The sequence below is a fragment of the Zingiber officinale genome, chromosome 4B, assembly GCF_018446385.1.
Source record: "Zingiber officinale cultivar Zhangliang chromosome 4B, Zo_v1.1, whole genome shotgun sequence".
In the NCBI taxonomy this organism is placed as follows: domain Eukaryota; kingdom Viridiplantae; phylum Streptophyta; class Magnoliopsida; order Zingiberales; family Zingiberaceae; genus Zingiber; species Zingiber officinale.
This window is the reverse complement of record NC_055993.1, coordinates 43,896,035-43,919,232: the sequence shown is the minus strand read 5'-3', so window position 1 is coordinate 43,919,232 and position 23,198 is coordinate 43,896,035. Positions and strand designations below refer to the sequence as shown.

The 23,198-nt window shown below is 41.0% G+C and overlaps 2 protein-coding genes across 3 annotated transcripts; one reads left to right on the top strand and one right to left on the bottom strand.

Annotated features, from left to right (window-relative positions):
• Positions 1-3,078: 3,078 nt before the first annotated feature.
• On the top strand, positions 3,079-5,464 carry LOC121975007. Of its 2 annotated transcripts, none has more exons than XM_042526348.1 (2): positions 3,079-4,163; positions 4,838-5,464. In XM_042526348.1, exons 1-2 carry the CDS (start codon positions 3,636-3,638, stop codon positions 4,853-4,855), a joined length of 546 nt encoding a protein of 181 aa, XP_042382282.1. In that variant the 5' UTR covers positions 3,079-3,635; the 3' UTR covers positions 4,856-5,464. The 2 variants fall into 2 exon arrangements, with proteins under 2 accessions (XP_042382282.1, XP_042382283.1); XM_042526349.1 differs by having other exon boundaries at positions 3,079-4,092; positions 4,838-5,432.
• Positions 5,465-12,715: 7,251 nt separating this feature from the next.
• On the bottom strand, positions 12,716-15,148 carry LOC121975006 (receptor protein kinase-like protein ZAR1). Its single transcript, XM_042526347.1, has 2 exons — positions 13,700-15,148; positions 12,716-13,620 (listed from the first exon to the last, which is right to left on the bottom strand). Exons 1-2 carry the CDS (start codon positions 15,072-15,074, stop codon positions 13,025-13,027), a joined length of 1,971 nt encoding a protein of 656 aa, XP_042382281.1. The 5' UTR covers positions 15,075-15,148; the 3' UTR covers positions 12,716-13,024.
• Positions 15,149-23,198: the final 8,050 nt, after the last annotated feature.

The window sequence follows — 23,198 nt, the reverse complement described above, 5'->3', positions numbered from 1 at the left end:
GCCTAATGTTCCCTACCCGGGAACGCGTCCTCGCAGTCACTCCCCTCCAGTGACTTACCTCACTTACCTGCCAGACGTCCGGTCAGCCCGTCGACCCGTCTGGACTTCTCGCCAAGCGTCCGGTCAGCCCGTCGACCCGCTTGGACTTCTCGCCAGCTATCCGGTCAGCCCGTCGACCTAGCTGGACTTCTCGCCAAGCGTCCGGTCAGCCCGTCGACCCGCTTGGACTTCTCGCCAGCTATCCGGTCAGCCCGTCGACCTAGCTGGACTTTTCCTGCACACTTGATAAAAGTGTCAGACAACAACAAACCTAACTTAACCTGATTTGTCATTCATCAAAACCTGAGTTAGACCGTTAGTGCTAACCGCACCAACACAGTCGACTGATCCCGCCGTTCGGTCAACCAATCCATCGATGATCCTTGGCTTATCTAGTTAGATCAACTCAGCCCAATGAAGTCGCTTCTTATCCATCGTTCGGTAAACTAGACCCGACGTCCGATCGATCCCTTGGTCGAGGCTGCCCGTGCCCTGATCTGATCATTGGGGTTCAGTCGACTGATCTCAATGTTCGGTCGACCAAATAAGGTAAAATCCTAACCTACAAAATATTAATCTTTCTACAAAATAGAGTTAGAATAACAATCAAACAATATATAAAAATTAACTTTTGACAGTCTTCGGACTATCCGCTCATGACTTTGAGTCATGACTTTGAGTTTCACTGAAAATTTAGATAGGAATGTCGCCTACTGTTTCCTTTTCAGGGAACGCGTCCTCACCTAATTCTCTCAGGAGAAATTATAATTTACCAGACCGGTCCTCCATACCGTCTAGACTTTTACTCAGCGCCCGAGACTTCAGGACTTCATGTTGAATGTCCGATCCACGACCCATCCAGACTTCCATCTGGTGTCTGCGACCCCTAGGATTTTCACTTACAGTCCTCGACTTTAGGATTTCATCCAAAGTCTTCGACGCGCTAAGATTTCGTCCAGTCCCCCGGACCAGGACTTCATTGTTTAACCGTATCTAGGACTTTCCACTTGCCTAACCGTAGCTAGGACTTTCCTTTACCTAAGATCACTTAGGACTTTCCTGCACACTTAGTTCAATTTGTTCGATAAAAAAATAACTTAACTTTGAAACTCTTTGCTATTATCAAAACACAGATTCGATCATCCAATATTTTCTATATCAACATTTTATTTTTAAAAAAAATATAGCAAAATTAATGACTGAAGAATGATATTTACTGACTATGGATTACTGATCAAGTCCAGTCAAGCTAAAATTTTTAAATCAGTAATCCATATTATCAACTAAAATAGTAGGATTATCAGCCATTTATTTTTGCCAATAAACCCTTCTGTTCTCATAGTTTTTCAGCTCACTAAAAAAACATTAGTAAAGCTTTCTCAATTAAAAAAATAAATTTTTATCTCAAAAATAGCCCAAGTTAGAGATTTTTTTCTCTGTAAGCTTAATGTTTCCCCTCGACCTAAGTTACTCAAATTATTTTAGCATCTCTAAGTCGAGCACTTCGATTTACTTAGTGGATGAAATGTCCGTCCAGAGTGGATATTTTATAGGTTTGTTATCCCATTATAGGAAGACCTAAAAGTATTAGAATCATAAAAAAAAAAAAATGATACGTCATATTAGCGGTCCCCTTTACAACTAATTCAACATAAATCTAAATTGCCAAGTATATGAATGGAGGCCCACAGATGTGATGAGATGAAATTCTCTGTCAAATTTTGACTCCTAATGCACTATACACTTATCAACTGAATTACTCCGGAGCTGTATTAGAACCATAAAGATAAAGGAATAGAATATTTATATGAGGATTTTACTTTTAGGAAAAATTATTATAAATGATCTATTTTGCTGAGTAGAAATATGTTAAAGTGCTCCGTTGTGAATCCTTCGATCAAACTACATGTCATGAATTATAATTTGTTATTTGTTAACCGACTCAATTTTAAAGCTTCACAAGACTGTTAGCGAAGTAAATTAAAATTTCTTGCAGGCTGATTAAATGATTGATTTATTTTATTTGACAATACGAGGCAAAATGATAGATCTACCTACTACTTTTATAATTAATTATATGAAAGAGTTTAAATGTATAAAAGTTATGGCATAGCAAATTCGAGATTTGGTTTCTAGTTGTGAATCGGTTTGCAAGGAGGCTTGCATCTGTTTGCTACCGTGAACAAGAAATATATGAAGGTTATCATATTAATTTAATACTTGTACTAATTATTCAGTAAAAAAATATTTTTTGTGACAAAAAAACACAAAAATATCTTTTAGCTTTCTGTTGTATCACTAGTAAAATTCGATACCTGATCCGTTATTGGGAATTGCTCGTGGTCCCTAGCATGTCGTTTCTTGCAAGGAAACAGGTACATCTTTTGGATTACCATACCGACGATACGTGTCCATTTTGTGCACCTCAAACCTCACATCGAACGGACATTTATTCGGCCCGGAAACACGGGTTCAGAAAATAAATGAGATGATGGGTCACTTACGATGACGATTCTGTGATAAAATTGCGATCATTTTTTTTATTCATCGTCTCCTAAATATTATAATTTAATTGTGGATGGATAATTAAAAATTATTATAAATAATAAGTGATCAGATACTTTGGCGTTGAGTAAAGGACGATTATTCATGTCGATCTAAATTATAATATATGAGGATAATAAATTCAATAAAAATTATAACTAGATGATGATCGAATCGTAATTATTAGTGATCGATCTTACGATTGACAGGGGATCTGGGCTCCGGAAAGACATGCCCAAATGATATTTATGACCGCTGATCTCGATAACGTACGGTCCACTAATTGTCGCATACAGTTGAACTATGCGGGATAAAATTTTAGACGCTGACGTCCACTCGCGTGAAGGTCGCGACTTGATCGCCAAATCCGACGGCTTCAATCATCCACAAGGAGAGGCATAATTGATCTCATTCGTCCATCAACGTAGTTCGAAGCCCTAAGCGTCGCATAGAAGGGCTATAAATCTCAGGACGGAAAAGAGCATTCCTGTTTCAGTGCCTGTTTCTCTTCGCCTCGCTTCTTAACCTTTTGCCTCTCTGCCTCTCCGTTTCGAGTCGACGGTTTGGCCGCCGACCACCGAAGTCACTCGTATCAGATCATTGATTTTCTTGTGAATATTGATCAGCTTGTAAAAGCTGTTTTTTTTTTTCTTACGCCTCCGTTTCGGAGTTTTTGGGGTTCTTTCTTATAGGACGATATTTCATTTGCTAACAGCTTTTCAAGTGATATGAGGGAATATCTTGATGAGTTTGTAGTTATGCTTGTTTTGGGTGGTATTGTTTGGGAAGACGTTTGCACCGTGGATGATTTTCGAGAGCAAAACTGAGATTAGTTGCTCTTTCCTTATGGAACTTGTAATTTCGTTGCAAAAGTAGTGGTTTTGATTTGTCTATAAAATGGTATTGTGTGAGTATGGGCTGTTAGTCTCGGTCTGACCCTTTACTGAAGATTCCAAAACATTTTTGTGCTTTGTGATAATTTTATGCCCTGGTAGAATCCAACCGGAGTTTTTGGTGGTGAGACACGCTTGTCGAGTTTTTTTACAAGGGAAATGGCTGTGGCTTTTACGCGTTTCTCTTGCTGGATTTGGGGTGGGAAAGATCATAAATCCCCCAATTCATCCCTGAGTTCATCTCCCGACTTCCCGGCTGGATTTAGGGAGCTGGATAACTTGAAGTTCCCGCCAGTTGATGGGCCGAGGGTTAGGTCGAACTCCAGAAAAATTAAGAAGAAATGGCAGAGCCGTGAGGAGCGGCGGATCGACAAGGAGTACGATATCGTCCTTGTGCCATCTGATGGTGTCTGCATGTCGGGGTCCGAGACTGAGGATTCCGATTGGTCTATTGGTTGGTTGGAACCTCATGCGCCTGATTTCCAAAGTAGTAGTGAAGTAGAGAACAGTTTTTCTGTCCTGGTCCGTTGCTATTGCCGTGGCCGTTGTGAGCAGGCGGAGAGTTCCAAAACTCGCGCCTTGGGAGCACTTGAACACTTGGACGATATTTCCCCTGGTAAACTGGCAAAAATTATACTTTCCTTGAAATTTGTCTTTTTCATCCGCTACATGTGCCTTAAACTATCGGTAAGCAGTCTTCTCGTTCCAACTCCAATTTTCGTTGAATCTTCGTTATCTCTTAATTTTACAATGATGTTCCATTATTTGATTCATGACGTTAAGAGTGCTAAAACTGCGTCTGCTATTGCGTCATCTTGTTTTAGTGAAATCGCTGAAAAGAAGCAGCACAAGAGCATTTGCTATCGTTTCATGTATAACTCAATTAATATTTTTTCCAGCTTGATTTGATTTTTGTTGATATTTATCCATATTTCACAATGATTATTTTTAATTGAGCAACCTACTTCAAGCAATCCATAGTCATCTACGGCTTCTATAAGCGTCCTTTCTTGTTTTTCCATTCGTTTTCTGTACTCTTGTTGCTCTAAGTTTTTTCTCCTTGCAACTGTCGTTTTCTTACGTTGCATTAATTGTCAAATTTTCCATCTCTATGTTTTTAGCCTTTAGGAACTAAGAAGCCTCTATCAGAAAATACTTTTCTGTTTAACTGGATTCTTTTAAACTAGAATGATACTAATAAATCAATGGATAACTATTTCTACCTGTGATATAGACAACTATTAGTGATTAATTTTGTCACCTTGTCTCGATTAAGTTCTTTAGCTTTGGAATGGTAAGCTATCAAGGATAATAGATAATGAAATCAGTTAGTCTAATTTCATGTTATCATGGTGTTGCAGATGAAAACAAGTATATAGATGAATGGCTCGCCTCTGAAAACTGACCACTATTCCATATCTTGGCCTTGTAAGATAAGACCGACCACCACCGGCCTTTTACATCACTGACACAAACAGAGTATTCCACTCTCAAGGAAGCACAACCATGAAGCAATTCAGACTGCCTTTGCTGCAGGATTACCGTTCGTGCGCAGCACTTGCGGCAGCGGCAGCAAAATGTTTCTTGCGATTCAAGAATTCTGCTGACAAATTGAGAACTCTGCAACTACCTCTTAAAGGCTTTATTACTTTGACTGGGGTTGAATTATGTATGTTAGGATAGGAATTGACTTTATTCTTCGCCCTCTTTCATCCTGATGTCTCTCCATTGCCATATAGATCTGATATGGGTGGGGGCGTTGGGGCGATCTTAGTCGGGGGTATGTTTATTCAGTGATTCAGAAAAAATTGATTTCCATGAAATTGGTGCTGAATCTGCAGATGACGAACTTTTTGCTCAACTGTGGCAACTAGTTTTAGTTATTTGCTTGTCGTGGAAGTAAAAAAACAAAAATATTTTTTTTGACCTTTCATGAGCCTTGAATTAAATGCTATCATCTTTGCTATTTAAGATTTTTTTATGATGTTTTTTTTTTAAAAAATTCTGAAACAGGCATTGGCTGGTGATTAAATAGTCATCCATTGTCTGCTTTTAGCATGTGGAGTGTTGTTTTTGAAAAGTCAATTCTTTCGTCTTAAGCATCCGTTTAGTGCAGCAACTTTATTAGATGATTAGACGCAGCTTTAAGAGATAATCTGTATTGATTAGACGCAGCAACTTTATCTCAATCTTGTGTCATAACTTCAGTAAATGACCAATTATTAATGAATTTGGCTCGTCTTTATCGTGAGTCGTTTGTTGAACACTAATATTATGTTTACTTTAGAGTGTGGATGAGGAAAGGAAAGGAATCAACGATAGAAAGTTATCTTTGGAGGAAGAGAAAAGAAAGGGTGAAGAAATCTTTTCCTTTGCACACTTATTTACCTTGATAGAGAAAGGTGAATACTTATGATGTAATTTTGTAAATAAAAAAAGGTGCATGTGTCATTTTTTTGGTACTTAGTGTAATTTTGTGAGTTAAAAAGGCTACATGCGTTATTTTTTTTTTGTATATGGTGTAATTTTGTGAATGCAAAAGGGGTACATGCGTCATTTTTTTTTCCATCCGCTGCTTTCCGTCCGATTTTGAGGTGATCAATTTTGGCTCCAAAATTATCCGCTGATGGATTGCGTTACTTTTCCTTCGGAAAATTTTAATGAAGTAAACGGCGGAAATTTTTCCACCGTGAAAATTTTTCCTTAATTTTGCTTTCCACAAGTAAACAGAGCCTAAATAAGTTTTTATGATGGATTTATGCACCCTCTTGGACTTTTTGATAAAGTCCCAGCCATAAACGAATTTGGTATTGTTCTTATCGCAAGTCGTTTGTTGTGGGCTAGATAAGCCTTTATAGTGAGCGTATTCACCTTTTTAGGCTTTTTGGCAAAGTCCCAGCCATAAACGGCTTTGACATATCTTTACCGTTAGTCATTTGCTGCAGATTGATCTATGCACCTGTACATCACTGTCATCCCCTACATGTTTTCCCACATACAGTCCTCATGCTCTACTACATAAATCTACCCGTTGTGATCTCTCCTCACATACAACATCCTCATGTCATAAAGTAACCCACATGCAGTCCTCACGCTCTACTGCATGACTCCATCCGTTGTGGTGCCACCTCGCTGCTCTCCTCATCTCACACTCAGACTGTGGTACTATCTGTGAGCTCTATCCATGGCATCCGTGTACTCCTGCAAGTGTCCAATATCCCATCAGCGTCCTGCTCCAGTAGACGTCAACGTATCCCTCCAACCTGGAACTAGAGGGTGTCTCTGTGTCTAGGCAATCCACCGATGGGTGTATCCGAAAGGAGGTATCCGCCACCATGGTAGTGTCGTGAAGTGTCAATGTCCGTGGTCCTACATGTGTAGTCTCAGACACTACTAGCTCCTGATCAGGTACTCAAACTCTCTCTCTTTTTTTTCTCTTTTTTTTTACCAAGGCGGTACTTTGGCTTGATAGACTATCAGCTAGAGTATGCCTTAATTCAATATGTGTAATTGAAGTATGTGCATGACCAACAGAGCTCAGTGTCTAATGCCAAAATTGGCCAAGGTGGCCAGGAGGATGGATATCTCTTCTCAAAACTCTGATGCAAATGCAGTATGAGTCTAACTACTCCCTGGTAGGTATGTCGGTATCCTATCAACATGTGCGGTGACTATGTCCTCAAATGTATGCTCTCATGGTCTCTCTATGCTAATCTATATGAATGTTATGATGGATGCCCTCAGATGGGGTCGTGTATGCATGTATGATATGAATGAATGAATGAAGTGAATGAAGTATTGATGATGCTCGAGTGCCTGATCCGCTAGTGCCCCAAGTGTCCTGAAGACATATATTTGTGTCTTCCTGAAGACCAGCTCTCCATCAAATCGTTTCCCCTCAAACATGTTATAGCTCCTTGCCATCCATACATGATGTATCATCACCGACATGGTAAGGCGGCTAGCCCTGACCAAGGTGGAGGTCCCCTGGTACTATCGCCTAAAAATCCGCAACATGCATCGGTAGGTGGCCATCTGTGGACACATCTATAACCATCCTTTGATACGTCCTCATAACTGTTGGATCGGATGGCATATGAAAAAGACATGATCTAGCGCCTCCTCATCATGTCTACAGAAGGCGCAGACTCTGTCCTCTATGTAATCCTGTCTAGCTCGCACCGGTAGCCTCTCATGCGCCAAAAGGCACACCGTGAAGGCATGTCTTGGCTGGATGTCCTTCTGCCATACGGTGGCAGCCCAGGTCGTCCTAGCTTTGGTATCTCTGAAATGGTCATATGCTCTACTAACACCCCCACCCCTCCTACCATTGAACTAGGATGAGAGTTTCTACCCTGCTGCCTCTAGGCTACCTACTACAACAAGGATACTATCTCTGATGTGTACCAGCTGCTTAATTAGTGGAGAGTCTATATGCCTGCTCTGCCAATTGATTATGACTCAATTTTATCGTGAATTGGGCATCAAACAATGAATTACCAAACCTCTCCTACGCTAATATAGCATAGAAATGACTCGGGTCGCCCGCCAACGAAAGCAACGATAGGATGGTAATCTAGAATCGTATGTTATTTCTATTTTTGAGATTTTTAATATGGAAATGGGGGTTTTGGATTTTGATTATAAATCTAACAAATGGAAAACAAAGCAAGTAGGAAACTAATCTAGTGCTGGAATGAAATATAACTAAGTGCGAATATTTAATCCACAACACATTGTCACACTACGCTATGAATTAACTATCAACACAATTAAACTAAGGAATGAAATGACAAAACATTAAATAAAACCTAATTTAGTAAATGAAAGACAATGCAAGTAATAAAAGTTAAGTCTAACCTAACTATAATTGCATAAAATAAAAGACAACATGAAATAAAGTAAGCAATTCACGAACCCTAAAGTATTAAATAAGTATAATCTAACCTAATCTAATTGCATTCAATCAAAACTAGATGTTAACAAAATTGAAAAAAAACAAGACAAAGTAAGAATTAACCAAACTAAAATGCATCAAAATAAACCTAACTATTAGTTGAAGCAATTGATCGAACATGTTACGTGCATGAAACTAATTAAGCATAATATGTGCAATTTAAACATGGGGAATTAAGTTTGATACAAGCATTCAATCAAAAGCATCAACACAAGCAAATTGAAAAAATTAATAAACATTAACTTGAATAAAACTAAACTAATCCAACCACATTTCACCCTCAACTTCAAGTACCAACGACTACCCTTCGCCGTCACACGAAAGACCTGGCGATCAAACCCCAAAAGTCGGTGGACAGTAGCTCACTGTCGGTTGCTACACACTTCGACACGATGATGGTGAACAGATCTTCCACCGAAGAACCCCTTCGCTGGAAGTTGGTCGGAGATGAAGACGAACTGCTGTGAAATGGAAGAACCATCGCTCCTCTGGAATCTGGCGCCTGAACCCTAGTCGGAAGACACTGTCGGAAGGTGAATGTCTTGCTAGAAAAAAACCCTCTCCGGCGAGGTGAAGATGGTCGATGCTGAAGCTTGCTACCGCCTTTCGAGTGTACTTCTGCCGTCGCCACTAGAATCAAGAAGAGATGGATGGACTGTAGAGGGCTGACCGGCGACGGTGAAGATAAGGAGACGGGCCACAGGTCGGAGAGAAGGAAGGAAGAAGAGGGCGAGGTGCGCTAGGGAAGCTTCACGAGCCCTAGCCCGTGCGAGAAGAGGAACGTGAAATAGAGATCAACCTGCACTATGCCGTCGCATGAAGGTAAGGTTTTCTTAGTGGATCGGATTTGGGTTAAGGAAAGGGTATCCATTAGAGCTTAGATCCGTTTCATTAAGAGTAGAGTTCAAATTGAGCTTCAAATTGGATGAGTTGGGCTTTTGGATTGGGTTTGAATTGGAGCTCTACTTCTTTAGATAAGAATGATCTCTATGGACGATCCAGATCGCTTTAAATCAGGATGGAAGGCTGGATCACATGATATGGCTAAAGGGGCAAGATTTCTCCTGATCTGGATCAACGGTTTACACTGATTCAGCTTGATCTCCTCCGTTTGACCTCCAAATCAGGTCAAATTTGATCCAGCTCGACCCTAATCTATGGCTCTTTGAATTTCCTACAAAAGCACATAAAAATATGAAACTAAATTTCACATTTTGTAGAAAATTTATAATTAAGTCCAAAATATATTCTTCTCACAAAATATAATATAACCATAAAATTAAGCATCTGAGAAGGTAAAAATGTCAAGAATAAGAGCCAAAATAATGCACCAAAATACTCATTATCACCAACCCCATATCCCCACTTGCTGTAAGTATGTGTGATGTACCTAGCAAATCTATAGTGTATCTTACTTGTCATATACGCGCTATAGAACCTTAGCCAGAAGCGCTAGGTTCCATGCACGTAGATCTCTCAAGCCAAGACCACCTTCCTGCTTGGGCCTCACTAACTCTGACCATACAATGGGAGCCTCCTGGTCGTCCACATGAAGGATCTGTATATACCGTAGATGCAGTCTATAACTCCCTGGGGTAGAGGTAGAATTGACATCTAGTAGCACTCCACTCCCTGTAGGACTGATGATATGAGTTGAGCTTTCCAGGCATAGGATAATGTGGCTTCGGCCAACTGATCCTGTAGGTAAGCGAAACCAGGAGTGTGCTGTAATTCGAGATTTTTAGCTTTTGGGAGGCTATGGGGATTCCCGGGTATCTGAAGGGCATCTCCCCTATATGAAATCCTATGATAGTGAGTAATTGATCCCGTGTGGGGGGAGGGGGTCTATCCCTGCCATGTAAATGCTAGACTTGGCTAAGTTGGTTGTGAGACCTGCCATCTGGGCAAACTGTGATAAGCACTCAACTAGCTGTGTAACGAAGGGACATCCTCCTGGAAAACAATAACAGATCATCTACATACACCAAATGTGCTATCCTCAAAGGCTGAAAGTGGAAATCTAACCTGATGGTGCGTCATGCTAGTGATTGGGATAGACACTCCATGCACAGTCCAAAAAGGTAAGGGGAGAGAAGATCCCCTTGTCTGAGTCCTCTACCACCTCTAAAAACCCCATGCATGATGTCGTTAATCACTACAGAGACGGAGGCGGTGGTGGTGCATTCTCTTATCCATGTGATATAAACGGCTAGGAACTGTAATGATACTAAGACATCATGCAAGAAACCCAATGCACTGAGTCAAAGGCGTTCTGCAAATCCACTTTCAAAGTACATCTCGGTGAGATTCATTTTCTGGTGTAGTTCCTGAGTAGTTCCTATGCCAAGTGGATGTTATCAGTAATAATACGACCGTTGACAAAGGCAATCTGAGTAGGATGTAGGAGATGATCTAAGATCTCTGCCAGTCTGCAAGCCAAGAGTTTGGAGATCACCTTGTAAAACATCGTACAACAGGAAATGGGTCTGTAATTTTGCACCTTCCTTGCATGAGCTATTCTTGGCACTAAGTCAATCATAATGTGATTCCATGATTTTAGGAGTTGTTTAGTAGTGAAGAACTCTAGCACAGCGGAGGTGAAGTCATCCTTTATTGTATCTCATATCTGCTTAAAAAAATTTACAGTTGTATCCATTTGGGCCCGGTGCCTTAAGGTCTCCTATACTGAAAAGAGCATTCTTGACCTTTTCGGCAGTTGGGATCCTTGCTAATTGGCTTGATGATCAGTCATCAAAACTCTCCCAAACTGCATACACTCGACCTAGAAAGTGCCACGTACCACCTGTGTCCCTAGCTGCTCTCGATAGTGCTTGACAAAAGCCTGAGCAACTTCTTGAGGACTAGTGGTAGACACCCCATCTTCTTTTTCAATAACCACTATTTCTCTCCTTTTGTTGTTTCTTTTGACTAAGGAGTGGAAGAATGGAGTGTTTCTATCAAGCACCTACAGTTCGTATGCATATATGTATCCCGAGTACTATATATTCCCGAGTCAACAATATCTCTCAATACTTCAAATCGTTATATCCAAGCACCCAAAGTTCGTATGCATATATGTATCCTCGAGCACTTTAGATTCTTGAGTCATCATCATCCCGAGTACCAAGCATCATCTTCAGACCAACTACATGAGCACTCAAAGTACTCGACTTATGATTCCCATCATCCTATGTGGAGATGTGTGTAAATAGTCAGATTTGGTCCCCTAATCATCTACTGATGGAGACATGGCGTCTTTATGAATGGAGATGCTTTTAACGGCTATCAGATCTGGTCCCCTAATCGTCAACTGATAGACACATGATGCCTTATGAACAGAGATGTCTGTAACGACTGTTGGATCTAATTACCTAATCGACCTGAATTTGTAAGGCTAGCTAGGGAATATGTGGCATCTTACGTGGAGATATTTTACCACCAGTTATATAATCACTAAGATAAGATGGAGGTATAATTTTCTTCTCGTGTGCTGAGGCATCTCTTCTCCACGAAACTTACTTTTTCTTCTTCTTCTTCTAACATTTTGAGCAACCTTTGCATCCTCTACTAGTTAACTAATTTGGCCATCGGATTGGCCATGCCAGTAGAGCCGACCAAGCCTAACATTCTTTGTCTCTCATGCCATTGGATCTCGGATTGTTAAAAAGCAAACCTAGCTGCTTTTGGAAAGAAAGAACTCGAGCAAGAGAAAGGACACCAACAAGAATATTTTAAAATTTTAGTAAATTTACCACTAAGGTAGATATTGTTTAAATTAAAAGGTCTTTTAATCAAATCACACAAATAGTTGTGTTATACCCGGCTCTAGACTGAACCGTGCTTGGAAGTGTTTCTAGGCTTGAACTCCTACCGCAAGTTAATCTTAGCATGGCATAATCTAATTTCTAGCGATTTGGGTCGAGAACAATCCAGACCATGTGCAGACGTCCTAGCCCATTTATCCTTTTCTTCAAATTTTAGAGTATATTTGAATCTATGAAACACTAAATTAATTCAACATATTTCTAGACAGTTAATTTCAATGGGATCTAAGATTTCCCGTAACTGTGACACACCGCAGAAAATTTTTACCCCTAATACGACGCGATCATCTAAATATTGGTCAAATTTTATGAAACCGAATGATCACCTTTGGAATTAATCAATCAAGAGCTATTTAAATTAAAATGGTTATCTCAAGATAACTGCCCCTCTAAACAGGAGCATCTGATATATTGTAACAGTACCATCACATTAGTCTATTGCATCAAAAATGACTAGCTATTAGAGTGGAAAAAGCAGTTATAATGATTAAGGAATTGGACCATCATAACTCTTCCTATTATGTGGATCATCATAACTATTCCTATTAATATTCAGGGATTCATGTCCTAGATAAATTCACGAGTTGTGATTTGGAATCAGACAAATGGACAAGCACTGAAGCTAGTGAGTACTCCTCTCCAATCTACTAAAAAAAACACTTACCAAAAGAAGCTAATAATTGCTGCGAAGACTAGTGGACCATGCCAATCACATTGATTGCCATCAGTTGCTCAACAAAATTTTATTCCGTTTCCCGGCCAACAGATCAGCGAGATGCGCTAATTCGATCGAGGTTTTCAGCTACGGACCGCATCCTGGGCCGCAGCTCGGAGTCGGCCTCAGTACACCCAAGCGCGACATGGAACACGGCGAGCACCTCCCGCTTGGCGTGCACCTCGTGCAACAGCGATGGGTCCACCACCTCCGACAGAGGTCGCTCCTCCTTGAAAGCCTGCCGCACCCACCCTTCCAGCTCACTATCCGCCGGACGCCCCGTAACCACCTCAAGCGCCACCACGCCGAAAGCGTGCACATCTCCCTTCTGAGTCCATGTGGACGCGCCCGTCGAATCCCGCATCTCCGGAGGCGTGTATCCTACCGCCGCCCTGGGCGACGCCACATTTTTGGACGAATGGGGCATCTTGTCCTGCGAGCCAGCTGCGACGAGCCGAGCGAGGCCGAATCCAGAGATGTGCGGCCGCAAATCGTCATCAAGGAGAATTTTTGACGATGCGATGCTTCCGTGGGCGTGCTTGCGGGGATTAAATTCGTGCAGATAAGCTAAGCCCTGAGCTGCCCCTTGGAGTATGCTGAGCCTCGCCGCCCATGGAAGCGGCGGAGTCGTCGGATTTAAGGGTCCACCTGCGTGTTCACTAAACATTAAGCGCCGTCGACGGGCAGATTAATTATCTAAATGCGGTGCGGAGGGCAGTGAGGTTACCGTGTAGAGCTGCATGGAGGGAGACATTGGGAATGTACTCATAGATGAGGAGGCGCTCGTCAGGAGCGTAGTAGTAAGCAAGGAGGCGAACCACGTTGGGATGCTTGGCCCGGCCAATAGCGATTGCCTCCGTCTCGAACGCACGACGTCGCCTCCATTCATCTCCCCCGCTGGAGCCATCACCATCATCATTTTCACTGAGGCGGCGCACTGCGACGGCAGAGCCCTCACGCCCCACGACCACCTTGTACACGATCCCGCTCCGGCTCTTTCCCACCACGTACGCTGACGCCCGGAGTAGCTCCTCCAGCTCCAATCCGAACCCCTCGTCGACAGCAGCGTACACTTCCGACGCGTGCCCCTCACGCCGTTCACCGGTCACCGAGCCACCAGTGATAGTGGTGCTGAAACCAGGAGAGGAACTCTTTTCGTGACTAGACTCTTTGCATGGCCCAGCGGAGCGACGCTTTCGGAGCTGCCACTGCAGGACAAACATTGCGATGAGAGCGATAAGGAGGACGACGGCGAGGATTGCGACAGTACCAACAGGACTTTTCTGCTTCTCCGATGCTACAGGACGTAAGGTTCCATCACTCGGGTTCATATTGAGGCTAGGGTTGGGTTGGGGAATCTTAGGATCCTGCTTAGCAGCAGGACAGGGGTTCTTCAGTGGAAAACCGCAGAGGTCAGGGTTCCCGGAGAAGGCCGTGGGGCCCTGGCTCAAGAGAGGAGCGACCTGTGGGATTTCGCCGGAAAAGTTGTTCTGGCGGAGGTCGAGGCTCACATCTACTGGAATGTTGCCAAAAGCAAGTGGAATCGGGCCCGAGAGATGATTGTAGGAGAGATTTAACACGCCTGAAAGATGCGGAAGGGCGGCAATGGACGATGGAAGGGGCCCCGCGAGGAGGTTGGAGGAGAGGTCGAGGTGGGCAAGGGAGGTCAACTGGCCGATCTCGGTAGGGATAGCGCCAGAGAGGTTGTTTCGCGACAGGTCGAGATCAGTGAGCCCACGGAAGACGGCGAGAGCGGCAGGAAGGGGGCCAGAAAGGCGGTTCCCAGGGAGGGACAGGATCTGAAGTTCAGAGAGGAGAGAGAGCTCGGAAGGGAGGTAGCCAGCGAGCTCCCGGTCAGGAAGGGCGAGGGCAGATACTCGGCCGAGGCTGCAGGTGACTCCGGTCCAGGAGCAGGGGGTGTCATCGAAGTCGAGCCAGGCGGCGAGGGCGCCGGTGGGATCGACGGAGACGGCCGATTTAAGAGCGAGAAGGGCCAGGCCGTCGGTGGTTAACGCGGCTGCGTAGGAGGAGAGTACCAAGAGGGTGAGTATCTCGATCGTCGCCATGATTTCTCCAGGAGTCGACCAGCAGTAGACTGCCATTACGGCTGCATAGGAGGGTAGAGGAAGTAAGTGTGTACAGTGCGCAATACAGAGGATGAAAATGACGATAGTAGACGCGAGTTTGACACGGAGCCGGGGACGAGTTAGTTAAATGTGGGGAGGATAAGATAGTAATTATAAGAGGTGATAAGATATTTGAAATGTGGGTAGGCCAGTGGGGCGCGTCGTGTCTCAGACTCCATGTGGGTCTTGTCGCTTTACTCTACTTGAAAGTTGTGCACGAATCAAAGCCGCTCTGGGAAAATATAAATTAGATGGAGCTAGTGCTCATATTTGCCACCGGCAAAAATATAAATTAGATGGAGCTAGTGCTCATATTTGCCACGTGCCGGTGACAAATTTCACAATTCTGTGGGATGCCTTTCTCCATAACTCCGTAACAATTTTTCTCACAGCTTGTTTGCTGCATTAAACTAACAATTTCGGGATCCAATGCACAGTAGATGGGTATATTAGAAAATGAGTAGACACCGATATCTATGTTGTCAATTCCCTAACTTTGCGGATTTTTTTTTTTGTATTACTGGTGTTCTGTGGCTTTTAGCTGGCTGTTTGACCGCTGATTAATTTTGAAGATATAGGATTTTTTTAATTATTTATCAGATAAATTTAAAATATAATTTATATTTAAAATTTTAATCTTTAAAATATTTATTTCATTTAATATTCGATTTAAGCTTCGAGTTTTATTTTTTTATAATATAAATATCCGAATTTCATCCATTTAATTGTAAAAACAAATATTTTTTATTATTTTATTGAATAAATCTGAAATATATTTTATACTGGTTCAAAATTTGATTTTTAAAATATCTATTTTTATTAAAATTTAATTTTAGGCTATTATTTATGTTTTAAATATTTTATTATTACAACAAACTATCTTTTATTCTTCTTGTATCTTTCTAAAGCTATGAATATAGTTTTCATAATCGATGTAAAGACCCATGAAAGATGGTATAGGCAGATCCAAATATTTTTATAATTATTTTTAATGATTTTTATTTTTTTAATATTTAAGATAATTTTGATAATTTTTGTCTTTTATATTTGAGTCCGTTTAGAAATTTTAAAATTATGAATCTGTTAATAATTTTTTCAAGAATTTCTTTCATTTTTTTTATAAGATACTAATTATAATCTATATATTATGATTTCTTTCTTTTATTTGGGTTTTAAGGTTTGAGTATGTATAAACATGTATTTAATTGTTTGAAAAATAATCTTCAGTTATTAAATAATATTTTCTATTTTCAAAAAAATCTAGAGGAAAATGATTATCTCTTATTGCCTTATTCTCAAACTCTCCTTCTCATTAGCCCGTAAAATAACCATTATCTTATCCGTCGTCAATTGGTATCAGAGTTAGTAGGTTCCGATTTAGGAAATCGAGCGTCAAATCCAATGGAAGATCATTACGATTGTGACTGTGGTCGTGCTAGGCAGGTTTTGACTAAGGAAGCATCACACCGTGGTCGTTGCACACAAGACGTGATTAAAGAATTTACAAAGACAAGTTACAAATTTAAACCAACGTATGAAGATTAAGGATTTACAAAGATAAGTCATAGATTTAACTCAGCGTGTAGTGATAGCGATAGCGATGTGAAATCTTGAAGATCGTGAAGTATGTAATCGAGAGGATCGATATGGATATCTCGGATGATAAGTTGATCTACCCAAATTTTTTGTTACATCACAAACAGAGAATTTTGTTGATTAAATCAACAAAGTTGAGTCAATCTTCGACTATAAGCAAGTTACGAATCAAATGAAGGTGAAGTTGATTGCCATCGGATTCAAGAGTCGAGCATTGGCATGGTGGGAGCACTTACCGCTCTCACGAAACACACAGGGAAAATCCAAGATCAAGGATTGAAAGAAGATGAAGAAAAAAAAATGAAAGCTAACTTTTTTCCTTTTAGGTACACTCAAACTTCATTCCAAGGATTATTTGATTTTTCCATGGAGTCAACTTGCAGTGTGGGCTAAAAGTACCCAACCAGTAAATTTTTCCACGCAAGTGACAAAGCGCCTGAATGGCTTCCACACAAACCCTGATGAACTTCTCATAGAATGTATTGTACATCATCCGACTTAACAGACTTGAGAAAGGGGTGAGAAAAAAATCCTCTTATATAGATTGTCCCCGTTCAAAGTGAACTGATCGGTCTTTTTATTGATCATACGTGCTTACTCCTGGTAGGTTGGTAAGATTCTTTGCTGGAGGAATGAAATTAATAGCACTCTCCAGTCAATTTGTAATTTAAGCTCAGCTTGTCTTTTAATATGAGCTATCAACAGCATTTGCTCTATCGACTTATCCAAGGTCTATGGGATTAGAGAGCTAGCCAATTTGGCTAACTCATATGCTTTTTGATTTTCCTCTCGGGAAATCTTCTATAAAATAACTTCTTGAAATCCTGCCCTCAAATTTTCAATTGCTTCCACATATAGCTTGAGTCATTTATGTAAGTATCCCGTGATAGTTTGATGTGATCAACCAAGTTAAGTTAAGTCCTGTTATATTTTGATGTCCTGTGTCCGAGTGTGCAAGAACTTAGGAGCACAAGAGGTCGAGTGAAAGATGCAACTAGCAAGAAGGATAACATGGTAGAGAGTCAACGAGCTTGGTATCTCCAAGGAACGAGGTGCTGTAGAAGAGTACGCCGACGGACGAGAAGGAAGCGCGCGGCGGTTCTGAGGGACGAGAAGCCGGAGCAGAAGTTTGCTCGAGAAGGCCAGAAAATTGGTTCAGGTGAGTTCTATTCCGGATGGTTGAAATTGTAACGACCCAAATTTCCTTGTCTTAAGTTCTAAAAGTCCTTATTAATATTTATAAATACTATAAAAATATTCTAGAGATTTTTATAAATTTTTAGAGTATTTTTATGTAATTTTTGGAGGTCATTTGGTATTTTTACTAAACGAAAGAAGTTTCGACAAAAATAATGTCCAAGCCGAGATTCGAACCGCGGCCTTCGACCGAACCGAGTCTTAGGCGGAATCCGGCTGACCAAGTGTTCCGCAGGTATTTCGTGAAAGAGTAAGGTGCGAAATATTCTTAAGCAATAGTTGATAATAGAAATAACCTAGGTTATAAAAAGGGAATCATTTTCTCTCCCCAAACCCTAACTCCTTTTCCTCTCCTCTCTCGCGACGGCGCCGGCTCCTCTCGGGCGAAAACGACCAAGGAACTAGCATCTTTCCGGCGGCCGACCAATGGGGATTCCGCGAGCTCTTCTCCGATTAGAGGCCCTCTCGTCGAAGAGAACACGCGGACACAGAGGAAGCGCCGAGATTTGGAGCTCACCCGAAACCCTAGAACCTTCCTTCCTCGGTTGTAAGCTCAGGAACAGTCGGTAAGTTGCTACTCACCTACAGTAAGGGTAGTTTCGAGTTTGATTTGACGTTTTCTTTGTGTTTTTGGGTATGCCGTGAGGAGGAATGAGTTTAAAGGGTTTCTGCCGTGAGGTTGAAAGGAAGAACATGGAGAGAAAAAAAATAAGTGTGAGGAGCATTTAGTTCCTTTTGGTCACCTGCCGTGCCACAGTTCCGGGAGGAATTGCTTCGTTTGGTTTTCGGATTTTAGTTGTAGGGAATTATTATGTTTAGAGATCTTAGAATAGATTCAAGATTTTGCTTGCTTTCTTGCTAATCTGTTAAAAGCATGATTGGAGATTTTGGTTGCTTTACAAAAAGGTTTAAGCTGTGAATTTGTTACATAGGTTTGTTTTAACTTTACAGCAAGCTGAATTTGATCTTATGCAAGGAAAAGGGGCACGAGTAACTTCCTTGGGGTTGCTGTGCAATTCGACTATTTAGCTGAACATGAGAAGGCATAGATTTGTTGATTAGCATGTAGTTTCCTTTATGTTGTTACCTTATTGTTGCTTACTGTTGATTTAGAGCTGCGGTATAGTTTGTTGCGCTATGAAGTGGGCACGAACAGCCCTTACCGTTGGTTTCGGTTATGCTATACATTGAACAAGAACAGTTCATTAGTTCTATACCAGCTTTAGAGCTTATAGTGCAGAATTTGGATTAGCATAATGTAGTGCAGATTTTGTTAGTTATGTATGCAGAATTCCAATCATAGTGCAGATTTTTGTAAGCTTATAGTGCAGACTGTGTAAGATTATAATGCAGAATTTTATTAAGCTTGAATGCAGATTTTCGATTAAGCTTATAAGCAGATTTTTGTTTAAGCATTTCAATGTTAGAAGTTGTTTAAACATTTCAGTTTTTTTTTTTTTGAAGAAGTATCCTTTTATTAGAGGTATTAACAAGTATAAGAAAGATAAGGAAAAGAAAGAAAAAGGTCAAGGCCTTAAATAGACCCCAAAGTCAAGACTTTAGGGATTTTAGCACACAAGGTACTTGCTAAAATGCCGAGGCATTTAAAAAAGAATTAATTAAAATATTTTACTTTGAAAGGCTAGTACCCGACTTCCGAGGTTGTCGTTAAACAAATTCAGATGACCAATTCCAAGGTCTTGGCCCTGGTAAGACCAAGCTCTTTACCCTCGTAGGACTGGTGACTAGCTACCACAATCCCTATTAGGGAGCGCGCATTGGTACTAAGCCTGGGCCCAAGAAAAGTTTATTATTATTCTAAAGTATTAAACTATATATGTATTTGAACTAGCAAAGCAAGTGTCATAAAAGTTTAATTCAGCAAATTAGCTTCTTTATTCCCAAGTTCAGCAAGTTAGAACTGATGGTTTCTTTTAGCGCTGCAAACCTTAGTTTGGTTGCTACTTTCATGAAGCATTGCATATATTAATTTTTAATTAGCAGATTTCTAGATTTCTTTGCTATTAGAATCACATGACTAGATTTCTTAGCTTTCCTTTGCTATTAGATTAACAGGAGCAGCTATATATATGTTTTCTTTTAGAGCATTCAGATTCTAGTTTCTTCTTGTATACATGCATATTCGAGTTTTTGTGAGTTAGACAGCGCTTACTAAACATTCGCTTATAGTTTGCATTTCCTCTTACCGCAGATAAAGGAAAGGAAAAGCTATAGCAAAGGAAGGCGACAAGGAGGTGCGGATGGTGTGTGATGTCAGGAGTACGGGAGAGACTTGGGACATTATTGAGTTTCTGTGGTTTAATGGATAAGAAACGTTTAAGATTGTACTTTATATTCCATGTCATTTGAGATTGTACTTTATACTCCATGTCATTTGAGTCTATTCTTGTTTTAGATTGCATGCTAAGATGAGTTCAGTTTAGTTAGTAGGTACTTTGTGGTTGCATTGAGATATAGTTTCATATGTTTCTGCTATTATGTGTTATATGTGCATGTCAGTATTGTATTGTTCTTTAGTCCTGTTGAACTGCATATACTCTGTCGAAATTTTAAGTTTTCTGGAAAAAATTAAGTACAGATTTTTATATTAGTAAGTAAGAATCTATAGTAGTTACGTAACAGACACCTTTAGAGAGTAGTGAGAAGGGTGGTCGTTACAAGTTGGTATCAGAGTAGTTCCCATTCTCCAGCATCACACATCAGCACCAGCCTTGCCGTCTTCAAGTAAGAATGCATTTATACTTTCTTTTATGCTTTTCCTTTAGTGCTTGCAGTATAGATAAATATTTAGAAGTACCTGCTCATATGTGTTTAAAGTCAAGAATCATGCTTAAGTAAGATATATCTAGAAAGTATAGTGATGATTTCAAGTTTTCCCTCTGCATAATGAGATGTCAAGAAGAGGGTGTCCCCGTACCACTCGTACTGAGAACCGAGCTCAGGAGAACGAGGAGCCCAGAACAACTGAGACCAATCTTTTGAAGTTGTTGCTCAATTCCAGAGACAAGTAGCAGAGCAGCAATAAGTGATTGTCAATCTGATGGCTAATCAGCAGCCAGTTCCTCCCACTCCTCTAACCATAAATGTGGGGACTCCATTGGTGACTGAGGACCCACCAGTTACTCAGGAAGTCACCATAGCACCTCAAAGGCAAGAAGCATACCTCATCCAGTGGCTGAAGTTGAAACCAGAAAACTTCTCAGGCACGATTGAGCCTTGGGATGCTCAGGCTTGGTTCAAGACACTGGAGAGAACCATGGAGCTTCTTGACTGGCCAGAAGTCGAGAAGGTCAAGTGTGCCTTTTTCTGCCTATCAGGAGATCCTCGTATGTGGTGGGAGAGAGTTAAAAGCAAGAGAGCAGTCAATCAGATAAGATGGGTGATGTGCGTAGATTTTATATACTTTTATTCATGTTTTCATGCACATTTACATACTTTGAACATGCTTGATCTATGCATTTTTGTACTTCCAGTCTTCCTTTTAGCATATTTACTCTTTTTGTTCGGAGATATGCTTTTTTGCATTTTCGATACACAGAAGTCGAATTCGGTGAAGATTCTGCATTCTTAGATAAAACTTATGAGCTAAGCAAGCGAGAAAGCACCTGGCCGTGTACCAGACACGGCCTTGCATTGGTAGGGAGCTCTGGCCGTGTGGAGTTCAGAGGTCATGTGACAGCAACAGCAAAGGAAGAAGTTCAGGCCGTGTGAACCTCACACGACCGTGTCAAGTTTTGAAGCAAATCAGAGTTCAATCCTTACATGGTCGTGTGGATCTACATGGCCGTGTAAGGTTTCCAGAGACTAAGAAGGCCCTAGCCGTGTGCACCACACGGCCGTACAGGGTTCCCAGAGCTTAAAAGTGTTCTGGCCGTGTGCACCACATGACCGTGCCAAGTTTCCAGAAGCTGGGACAGTCTAGGCCGTGTGGATCTACACGGCCATGCTTGGAGGTCTTTAAGAGAGTTGTCCACGGCCATGTACCACACACGGCCGTGTACCACACACGGCCGTGTATAGATGGTAGAGAGGGAAAAGGCTCTGGCCATGTGAACCTCACACGGCCATGCCTCGGGGCTGTGTGGCGCCCAAAAGCTTCCCTCTATTTAAGGCCTCCTTGGAGATTTGAAAGGGAATCTTCTCCCCTTTGGGAGAAAGCAAGATTTGGTGGATTCCTCCCATTCTTGGGAGGATTTTTGGGCAATCTAAAGGGAGATCTTGGCGAATTCGACTTCGAAAGCGAGGATTGGACCCGAAGATGGAGCTATATTGTGGATAAGTTTTCTTTCTTTCCTCTTCTTGGATTGGGATTGAAGAATACTTGTAATCTTCTTATCTTTGGTCTTCTTCCTTCGTTTTATGGAGTAGATCTTGTTGTTCTAGGATGGAGGGAGTATTTGTGAGATAAATTGATGTAAACTCTTGTGGATTTGTCATTTCTTGTTTTCTATGATGTTGCCTAGTTTGTATCGATTGGATCTTGAATGATTAATTGTGATTAGGGCTTAATTCTCATTCTTGATTGATCGTTTGGATATCTTATAGAATTTGTAGGGATAAACCCTCACTCGATTTTTTGAGGGATCCACGTGGCAGGTGCAAGCCCGTGTAAGGACGTTTGGGGGATAATCTTGAAGGGGAAATGAGAATATATAAGAGGGGTAGGATAGATTTTATGATTCAATCCTTGTATCTTTATGGGTTAAGAAGCTATGAACTTCTATGTTGATATCCGAGGGAAGCATAGTAATAGGTGCAATCCTGTGTAAGGACAACGTAGGTTCATACCTAATTGATTACATTTAGGTACATTTTTCAGTCCTAAGCCGGTGATCTATTGCAAGAGAGAACCGACAACCTTCTACAATTATTAGACAATTGAGAAATAATAATTGGTAAACCATATACATTCAAGAGATGTTACAAAGAAACCAAAACTCCTAGAATCTCCCTTTATCATAACTCAAACCCCCAAATTCTTATTTGTTAGTCTTTCATTTTAGATTTGTTTTTCATCCTTAGCATTTGAAACCAATTGATTAGTTGTTTAGCTAATTCGCTTTGAAATATTTCTAGTACTTATTCCAGTCCCTGTGGATACGATAATCTTTTATATTACTTGCAACATTTTCATACACTTACGGAACGTAACAAGTTTTTGGCGCTGTTGTCAGGGACTGCGCAATAACATTGGAAATTATCAATTGAGTTAGACTAAACATAACATTTCTATTTTTTTTATTTGCATATTTGTAACTAATCTCTAGTTTTGTGTTTTCATTTTCC

Coding starts and splice junctions, on each gene's coding strand:
- LOC121975007 (XM_042526348.1), top strand. CDS start 3,636: ATGGCTGTGGCTTTTACGCGTTTCTCTTGCTGGATTTGGGGTGGGAAA.
- LOC121975006 (XM_042526347.1), bottom strand. CDS start 15,074: ATGGCAGTCTACTGCTGGTCGACTCCTGGAGAAATCATGGCGACGATC. Junction 13,621..13,699: donor CCTCCATGCAGCTCTACACG/GTAACCTCACTG, acceptor GTGAACACGCAG/GTGGACCCTTAAATCCGACG.